Genomic DNA, 10,586 nt, shown 5'->3' with positions numbered 1-10,586 from the left:
ATCTAGAGACTCCTCCCTCCTCTTAGGAAATGCTGGCCTGACCAGCTGTGCTCTGTGCTCAGATTGGGAATGGACAGATAGGATGATTTGTGATGATAAGGACTTACAGGCTCTGTCTTGCAGAACCAGCTCCTAATTATAAAACCCCTAAGAGTCTGCTGTGCAAACACTAGATGACCTCATTGTGATTTCTGTTTCTGTAATATTTCAAAGGTAAGTATGGAGTAGGTAAGCAGTCATGGTAAAAAGACAGGGCATCAGCCCTGACACAATTGTTATCAGGAAAAGTTGCATCTGACTTTGTTCTGGGCTTCCCAAGTCACTTCACAAAGAATACAACTCTATGGCCATGCTCCTTGGCTTCTTTATGGAAAACCACAGATCAATAATCACATGTCTCGATGTTGACAGGTCTTTGTCTGCATCTGTATTACCATCCTTTCTGTCAGGAATGGGCACATTCTAAGTAGAGACCTGCTCTCCACAGATTTCTGAAGGGAAGCTGCCTATGTCAGGAAATGCAGGAAATCTGAAAGGAGTCTGTGTCTGCAGAGACTGACTGGCTGATGAGAATTTCAGTTCTATAGAGAGATTGTACATTGCAGGTCCATCCAGAGGCTGATTACCTTATTGTGTGCTAAGTAAGTTCTGTCTCTATAGAACACCCATGTATTTCATGGCCTCCCTGTGTGTCAGAACTGATATCAGTGACAATAGAGTCTATTAACTTAGCAGGCATCTAGCTGCAACCCAAGAGCTAAGCAGGGCAGGAGATGACAACATAAGCCTAGAAAGAAGCTTCCCCTATACTGATGCTGCTGCCTCTGTGAGGTATCCAATCATAACTTTTAAACTTGCTTTGATTTGTAACTTTCTTTCTTTTGTAAAGCTATAAAGCTTTTGTGAAACTGCTTCTATGTCGGAAAATGGAATTTGGGTATCATAAATCTGTGTTCTCTGATCATTGTCACAGAAAATGGCTCCAGAATGAAGGATTTTATTGCCTTTGGGATGAGAGCTGTTGATGATGTGTCAACAGTGGAAGGAGAGACACTCATCAGGCAGGTGATAGGTGCAAAAATGTAAGTGCAGGTTCTAACAAGAAGGATGTGGACTTGATAAACAAAGCCTAATTTGGGTCTCTGCATATCTGAAAAGAACATCATGTATTATAGTGCAATCCTGTTTTCCAGGAGGTACCCTAACATTCTCACAAAATCTGCTTCTTCAAGTAGGGGTACTTTCAGTGCAGACAGCCTGAATCAGCGCAATGCACCCTACCATGTTGTTGTATGAAATCGTTTTTCCTCTCCGACATTTTGCTTCTTCTCTGGCTCACTGTACACACACACACACACACACACACACACACACACACACACACACAGAGAGAGAGAGAGAGAGAGAGAGAGAGAGAGAGAGAGAGAGAGGCAGAGCAGAGGGGGACAGGAAGAGAGCCTTAGTGACTTGAATCCACAATAAAACTCTATTTAGCCATGAAGTTGCCTAATTGGATGACATCACCGCTTCCTGGCTTATATTTGTTTCTGAAACCAGGAGAGATCACTGGGCATCGTTCACAGGGCCCTATCTACTGAGGTGTCATGTGCTGACTAGATTTCTGTCAACTTAATACAAACTATGGACAAGTTGAGAGGAAGGAATCTTAACTGACAAATGCCTTCATAAGATCTGGTTGTAGACAAGACTGTAGGGCATTTTCCTAATTATATTAGTAGACCAAGATCAGTCCATTTCGGGTGGTACCAAACTTGGGCTGGTGGTCCTGAGGCTTTGTAAGTTAGCAGGCTTAACATGCCCTGTAGAGCAAGTCAGGAACCAGCACCCATCCATGGCCTTAACATCAGCTTTCACCTCCGGGTTTCTGCCCTGATTTCCTTCAATGGTGAACATTGTGTAAGCCACAGAAACCCTTTCCTCCCCAACTTGCTTACTGGTCATGGTCTCTCATGACAGCAATAGGAACCATAAGTGAGGCATCCCCTACTCTATCCTCTCATCATTCCACCTCTAATTGTTTAAGTGACATTGTGTACCTGCCTCATTGGATCACTGGAGCCTGTCTCTCTGTCTCTCTCTCTCTCAAACACACACACACACACACACACACAAGCTTTCTGTCCGTCTTTCTGCAGTCTTGGGTCCTATTGCACAAAGTTCCATCGAATGCTTCAGGCAGCTCCCCATTGCACTCCTGCACACTCCATGCTGAGTAAAAGGGATGCTTGTGCCCAGGGATGCTGAGCAAATTTCTGAGGATTCTCTCTTCATGGGGACACCCTCAGACTGAGACTCTGTCCCTAAACACTTACAGCATCCCTTCCTGTCTCAGTTTCTATCCTAATGGACTCCTCCTCCTGGGATTCCTCCAGACTTTTTTCCCCAAGTTTCTGCTATTTCCTCCTTCCTCTGAAGTTTCCTTCTGCCAGATATTCAAGGTTGTCTTTCTTCTGCTTGCTCTGTCTTTCTCACTTGGTCAGTCCTGGGCTCTTTCTATTCCACACTGGACTCTGCCACTGCACTTCCTTGTCCCCTTAAGTCTCTTTCCCACCTCAGAACTAGAACTGCCATTAACGCTCACCACCTTCTTTTGGACTGTGATATGCCTCATCTACCAAAATATAAACGACTTTTTCAACAGGCAGGGAATGCCATATTTGTTTACCAGATGCTCACTGATCTTGGTAAATTCTGCCAAGGTGCCTGCAATTGGACTGACACCCATGCTCAGGCTTTCTTTGGCCTCCATCCACTGTGCCCCATGCCATGTTTACCAAGTTCTCCTGGCAAAAACCTAACATCCACTCCACGCTGATGAGAATCTTGAGCTTTTGGCTCCCTCTACATTCATCTTTTCTATATAGGGCAAGGCTCCTCCATGGGCTCTGGTGGCATCTGTAACCTTCCTTCTGAATCATTCCAGGCAAGTGTACATTGCAGCATGGGGTCTGTTTTATTAAAGCCTGAGCTTGTCTTCAGCTCCACTCACTGAGTCTGTACACTTTTAGATCCATGTGATTCCTCCACTCTCACTGAGACATGTTGTGGTCCTATTTTGTGCAGGAGGCATTCTATACTCTGCATTGTATGGTCTGCTTCTTGTCGACCTTCTGGAACCATCTGTCCCGTCATTCCCATTGCTCTAACTTTCCAAGTATATCCTGCCTCACAACCATGACTCTTGCTGTCAGCTGCTGAGAGCCCAGGTTCTGTGTCCATTTGCACAGCTCAGTTGTTCATTCCCTTGAATTCTCAGCTCATGTGGAGCTGCCTCACTTCTGCTCCTGCTGTCTGCCTGGTTGTTTTTTCCTACATGCTTCTGGAATGCTGTGTTGTATTGGTCAAGCTTTCCTAGTGAGAAGGTAAGTCCACAGGTACTCTCCTGCTTCATGCACATCTTGTGTCCTATGATTGGCATTGAGTGGTTACAGATGCCTCAGCTGGTTCATGCACCCAACTTTGAGGATCTCACTCTAGGAATCCATGCCCCTGCCTCAGATCACAGTCACTTCCTTGACCCATTTCCATTTCCCACTATCATAAACAAATTCCCCTGCAGTAGTGGTTCCACTGTGTTGGGGTTACATATTGCTAGAACTTTTCATCATGCCTACAAATTCATGTTGCCATTTTCCATGTGACCTTGGGCAGTTTGACACTTACTGGACTTCAGTTCATATCTGTGTAGGAAGAGCCAAGAGAAGTTCAGCCTTCCTAGAAGCTGATCTAGCTGGGCATCCTCTTGTCATCAGGGCCTCCTCCATCAAAAAGACTGATCTGTTCCCATCTGTGCATGACTATCTGCCTCAATGAATGTCCCGGCTTGCTGATAAGACATAGGCTTCATTCTCACTACATTAACATTCATAAGCTCCTCATACACGTTTATGAGTTCCTTCACACATTCATGCATTCATGCATTCACTGCTGCTCTGAATCCAGATTTGACTTGTATGCAGAGGATAGACAATGAGCCACAGCTGCTGGCCTTGAGTCTTGGGTCTCAGAGGTGGGGACAGACACGTGGAGATTGTGATGGTGTGGATCCTGATGTATTGTCAGGCTGATGACAGACCATCTGAAGTCTAGATTCATATCCAGTCCTTATATCTCTTGTTTCACTTTGGCTTGTTGGTAATGGCTGTGTTTGTGGACAATACATACTTCATGGTCCCCAAATCTCTAATCTTGAGCTGAACCTGCCCTGTGTAATGAAGACTAGCGAAAAGCTGCCCAGCTCCCCACTGATCCCCTCCTTAAATGGAACATCAATACTTAGGGCAGAAGGCCTGGTAGCCTGCATCTGCCTGTCAGCATCTTGACAGACAGCTGTTCTGTATCTGTTCTAGTATTGGAGGTGGCAGAGGGATGATCAGAGCTCTGAGAGGCTCATGCAAATATATGTAGCTTGCGAGAAGAGACCAGAGGCATGCAGGAGCTCCAGCAGGCTGCCCTGAGGAGAATCCTCTCTGCTGAGAAGTGTAAAGGAAGGAAAGTGGGAGGGGCTTCAGAGAATGTGGGTACATGCTCCTGGTTTGTAGCAGGAGATGAGCTTGCATCACTCTTCCCTCCTTTCAATCTCTTTGGTGTGCTGCTGGAGAACATGGGTAGTTTTGGAACAGTATGTTTGTGTGTGTGTGTGTGTGTGTGTGTGTGTGTGTGTGTGTGTGTGTGTACAGCAGTTTGAGCTTCATATGAACCTTCCAAGGAGATAAACAGACTCAACAGGCCAGCATGGCCCTGACACAGAGGTTTGTACACAGGGAGGCAATGGGAAGCTGGAATTCTGCTTGTACAGGGGTTGAGTGGAGGCTGCACATGGCTGAGAGTCTGCAGCACAAATATGCAGAGGACAGCAGCCCTGCTCTGCCATTTCAATGACAGCTGGGGAACAGGGCACTTTTGGAACAGGGTTAGTGTTCAGGTTGAGGGTTAATTATCTGCTGTTTAATACACTCTCGAGCCTCAGTTTCCCCTCCTGCCTCCTCTCTGCTCCAGGATGACATGAAGGTTACATTTAGTGACACACACATCCTGAGCCATTAGAAAATGCAGAAAGCCAGCCTCTTCTGGTTTCTCTTTCTGCACAGCACATTGTGGATACCTGCTGCTCATTCCTGAGACTGACATGTCTTGTCCCTAGGGTGCTCCACAGCTGTTAAAACATCCTACCTGCTCATCTCCATGAATCCCAGAGCTTTAACACAATGATAGTGGGTTACTTATCAATCTAATGATGGAGAATGGCCAGTAAGTAGGACCTGACACTCAGATGCAGAAAAATTAGTTTGCACTTTTAGGAAGAGGATAAACCTTAGCAACTGCATCCCTGGTCCTTCCTCAGCTGGCTCGGGACAGGGATTGAGTAAAAGTGATCTGACTGACCTAAGTGCAGAGAGAAGTGTGTGAGGCAGGTGTTCTATTCTTTCTGCTTTTCCTGACAGCAGCCCTAGGCAGTCTACCTAAGTCCCAGCAGCCTCAGTTATGTCCCTGGGAAACATGTGGGTGGGTGTGCTATGACAGTCCTCTATTTATTTCTTCTTTTATGTTCTTCTTGTAGCAACTTAAATTGCTCAAGTTCAAGTCCAAATGCAATGCTCCTTGTTCAAATCAAATATATGCAAGACAAAAGTATCTGAACACCCTTATACCCATCAACATATTTGTCCAATTTCAACAAATGGGACACAAAGACAAACTTATATGTCTATATACACATACTCGTATACATATATTCACACAAGTATCTGTATATATATATATATATATATACACACACACACACACACACAAACCTACATGCCCATATTATACATATATGTTTGAACTCAGAACCTGACGTATACTCAGACAATGCCCTACCACTGAGTCATTCCTGAGCAGGAGTTTTATGTGTGTCTGTGTGTTTGTGAATGTGTAAGTGTGCATCCATGTGCACAACCTTCTGCTTACTTTTTGTTTTGACACAGTGTTCTCCTAGGTTGCCCTACTGACCTTAAACTCCCTCTCAGCTATTTCCTCCTTGGCCCAAAAGGAGGAGCAGATGAAATCACACTAAAGCAACTTTTATTTCTCCTCTCTGTGAAAGGTCAAAGCCAGAGAAGTGGCAAGGAGGGACTGCAACTGGCCAAGTCCCCTTCAGAAGTCCTGGGGGTAACAGAGAGGAGCTCTGCTCCCTTCTCCCAAGGCTCTAGTAGAGCTGATGTTTGGTCCCTCTACCATGTTGTATTCTCATCCCCATGTCTCAACAACAACAACAACAACACACACACACACACACACACACACACACACACACACACACACACACAAACTTCACATCCAGGAGCTGGGCCTTTCCTCTGCTGCCCAGCCCTTTCACATCCTTAAAGCTCAGAGAACCTCCCCTCAGGACTCACATTTCATTCTTTTTTTTTTCAATGATAATTTATAAAATTTATTCTTTAAAGAAATACAGGTAGGATTTTTTTTCTTTATTTCATATAACCATCATCACAACAATTATAAGAAGATTCCTGAATACATTTGTTGGAAATTAGTAACCAGGTGACCATAGTTCAGATACAAGTTTCATATGCATGAATAAAAGTATATTTCAACCAGTGAAAAAATTCAATGCACCATAAAACACCATGTTTTCTACTCTTTATGTGAGGGTGGTTTCCCAGCACCTAAGGTGGGATGACACATGGTGAGAAATACATTACAGGAATTCATGGTGGATAAAATTTCCTATCTTTAGTTGGAAACAGCCTGATCTATTCCCATGCAATTGGACTCCATTTTTATGAATCATTCCCAGGTTCTAGATGCTATAGACTAGACACAGCAGTGAGAGTAAAGCATTAGCTCCTGAATGGCAGGCACACATTGTGTAAAACCCTGATAAGGCAGAAAGAACTTTTGTTTTCTCTTCCTCTCTGTTAGACTCCTCTCTGGATATAAAACATCACTAGCAGTCAGTACAAGCTATGGGCTTCATGGAGGGGAAGTTACTTGTTGACAAAAAAAATGGGAGGATTACATTCTGCTACCAAAACAGTGGTAGTCAGAGTAGATCTCTTCCTTACTGGTAGTATATGTTTTTATTATTTCCTCTCAAAAGAATATTGGCATTTTATGTGATCCCAGAAAACAACAAACACCACACATCTATGAAGAACATAAATGTATCTGAGTGTCACAGCTTATATCCTTAATAAAAAGACAGTCCTCCCTTCCGGTCGGCACCAGCACTGGGTCACCTTGGGTGTGGAGTCGGTGGACACCCCCAAGGTCCCCAGAAGACTCTCCATGGGATCTTAGGACCTCTGGTGAGTGGAACACAACTTCTGTTCCAATCCAATCACCAAGGACCTGAGAGCATTAATTAGGGAAGCAGAAAACCCAGCCTGACCAGGGTCACAAGTACCTTGCGGTCAGCACCAGTACCGGGTCACCTTGGGCATGGAGTCGGCAGACACCCCCAAGGTCCCTAGAAGTAAAAGATCTGTATTATAAGAACGTCAAGTCTCTGAAGAAAGAAATTAAAGAAGATCTCAGAATATGGAAAGATCTCCCATGTTCATGGATTGGCAGGATCAATATAGTAAAAATGGCTATCTTGCCAAAAGCAATCTACAGATTCAATGCAATCCCCATCAAAATTCCAACTCAATTCTTCAACGAATTAGAAAGTGCAATCTGCAAATTCATCTGGAATAACAAAAAACCTAGGATAGCCAAAACTCTTCTCAAGGATAAAAGAACCTCTGGTGGAATCACCATGCCTGACCTAAAGCTGTACTACAGAGCAATTGTGATAAAAACTGCATGGTACTGGTATAGCGACAGACAAGTAGATCAATGGAATAGAATTGAAGACCCAGAGATGAACCCACACACCTATGGTCACTTGATCAAGGGAGCTAAAACCATCCAGTGGAAGAAAGACAGCATTTTCAACAACTGGTGCTGGCACAACTGGTGGTTATCATGTTGAAGAATGAGAATTGATCCATTCCTATCTCCTTGTACTAAGGTCAAATCTAAGTGGATCAAGGAACTCCACATAAAACCAGAGACAGTGAAATTTATAGAGGAGAAAGTGGGGAAAAGTTAGAGCTTGCTCCTCTCGTGATTCTGTTAGCCTCTATCAGCAGACCTGGGAAACTAGATCTCTCCTGAGTTTCAGTGGTCAGAGCACTCTCTGCAGGCAAGCTCTCCTCTTGTAGGAAGGTGCCCAGATATTTGGCGTTCAAACCTACCTCCTGGCAGAAGTTGTGTTCCACTCACCAGAGGTCCTAAAATCGCGTGGAGAGTCTTAGAAAACTGGACATAGTACTACCGGTAGATCCAACAATACCTCTCCTGGCATATACCCAGAAGAAGTTCCAACTGGTAATAAAGACACATACTCCACTATGTTCATAGCAGCCCTATTTATAATAGCCAGAAGGTGAAAAGAACCCAGATACCCCTCAACAGTGGAATGGATACAGTAAATGTGGTACATTTACACAATGGAGTACTACTCAGCTATTAAAAACAATGAATTTATGAAATTTTGCGCAAATGGATGTATCTGGAGGATATCATCCTGAGTGAAGTAACCCAATCACAAAAGAAGTCACTTGATATGCATTCACTGATAAGTGAATATTTGCCCAGAAACCCAGAATACCCAAGATACAACTTCCAAAACACAAGAAATCAAGAAGGAAGACCAACTCGTGGATACTTCATTCCTCCCTAGAATAGGGAATAAAATATCCAGGGAAGGAGTTGCAGAGACAAAGTTTGGAGCTAAGATGAAATGATGGAACATCCAGAGACTGCCCCACCTGGGGGTCCATCCCATAATCAGCCACCAAAGGCAGACACTATTGCACACGCCAGCAAGATTTTGTTGAAATGACCCAGATATAGCTGTCTCCTGTGATGCTTTGCTAGTGCCTGGCAAATACAGAAGTGGATGCTCACTGTCATCTATAGGATGGAACACAGGGCCCCCAGTATAGGAGCTAGAGAAAGCACCCAAGAGCTGAAGGGGTCTGAAACCCTATAGGTGGAACAACAATATGAACTAATCAGTACCCCCAGAACTTGTGTCTCTAGCTACATATATAGGAGAAGATGGCCTAGTTCGCCATCATTGGGAAGAGAGGCCCCTTGGTCTAGCAAACTTTATATGCCCCAGTACAGGGGAAATCCAGGGCCAAGAAGTAGGAGTAAGTGGGCAGGGGACAAGGTGTGCGGAGAGTATAGGGGACTTTTGGGATAGCATTTGAAATGTAAATGAAGAAAATATCTAATTTAAAAAAAAAAAAAAGAGTCACTGAGCCGCCGCCGAGGACTCAGCTGCCTCCCCCTCGAGCCCCCTCGCTTCCCGACGCTCTGTCCCCCCCGCCCGCCTTCTCCCGCAGCCGCCTTCCGCAGGCCGTTTCCACCGAGGAAAAGGAATCGTATCGTATGTCCGCTATCCAGAACCTCCACTCTTTCGACCCCTTTGCTGATGCAAGTAAGGGTGATGACCTGCTTCCTGCTGGCACTGAGGATTATATCCATATAAGAATTCAACAGAGAAACGGCAGGAAGACCCTTACCACTGTCCAAGGGATCGCTGATGATTACGATAAAAAGAAACTAGTGAAGGCGTTTAAGAAGAAATTTGCCTGCAATGGTACTGTAATTGAGCATCCAGAATATGGAGAAGTAATTCAGCTACAGGGTGACCAGCGCAAGAACATATGCCAGTTCCTGATAGAGATTGGGTTGGCTAAGGACGATCAGCTGAAGGTTCATGGGTTTTAAGTGCTTGTGGCTCTCTGAAGCTTAAGTGAGGATTTCCTTGCAATGAGTAGAATTTCCCTTCTGTCCCTTGTCACAAGTTTAAAAACCTCACAGCCTCACAGCTTGTATAATGTAATCATTTGGGGTCCGCTTTTAACTTGGACTAGTGTAACTCCTTCATGCAATAAACTGAAAAGAGCCATAAAAAAAAAAAAAAAAAAAGAACTGCATCAGACCAGAGGAGTAGGGCTTAAAATAAAATAAAATAGTAAAAAAAAAAAAAAAAAAAAAGAAAAGAAAGAAAGAACCAACAAAAAAGGAGATGCTAGATATACAAATGAGAGGGGGGGAGGGGGGAGGGAGAGTCAGGAGACAGTTCTGGTTACATCAATTTCTCTTCCCTCTCTGTCCTCTCTGTGCTGTCTGTTTTGGTTGCAACAATCTGTCCATGTGTCAATTCATGTCTGTTTTTGTTTCATTTTCTGAATGACTGTTGTTCTATATTTCGTGTTGAAAAGAAAAAATGATCAAAACTTTATCTGCTGGCTGTCAATCTCTGATTCAGTCTCAGTTTGCACAGTGGAGACTGATTTAAGTTGCCCCACACCTGTAACCAGGAGTTAAGTACAGCAGGAGAAGCCCTGCTGAAAAGCTGTTTTTAAAGGGGGCCTCAAGTTCCAAGGCAAATAAGCTGATAGTTGTTTTTTGTTTTCTGTTTTTTTTTCCCCCTAGAAAAACCTCTGTAATTGGGATTATTCAGTTCAGCAAATGACAAAGTGCTTTTTATCTTGAAA

General features: G+C 44.1%; 1 protein-coding gene across 1 annotated transcript; it reads left to right on the top strand.

The window, feature by feature from the left end:
- The first annotated feature begins 9,338 nt into the window (after positions 1-9,338).
- LOC147001320 (eukaryotic translation initiation factor 1) lies at positions 9,339-10,008 on the top strand. The gene has a single exon (XM_085830640.1). The coding sequence runs from the start codon at positions 9,472-9,474 to the stop codon at positions 9,811-9,813; it is 342 nt and encodes a 113-aa protein (XP_085686766.1). The 5' UTR covers positions 9,339-9,471; the 3' UTR covers positions 9,814-10,008.
- Positions 10,009-10,586: the final 578 nt, after the last annotated feature.

This window comes from Mus caroli, unplaced genomic scaffold (assembly GCF_978045245.1).
Source record: "Mus caroli unplaced genomic scaffold, Mus_caroli_1 scaffold_14, whole genome shotgun sequence".
Lineage (NCBI taxonomy): Eukaryota > Metazoa > Chordata > Mammalia > Rodentia > Muridae > Mus > Mus caroli.
The sequence above is the reverse complement of the archived record's forward strand: the minus strand, read 5'-3'. Positions and strand labels throughout refer to the sequence as shown.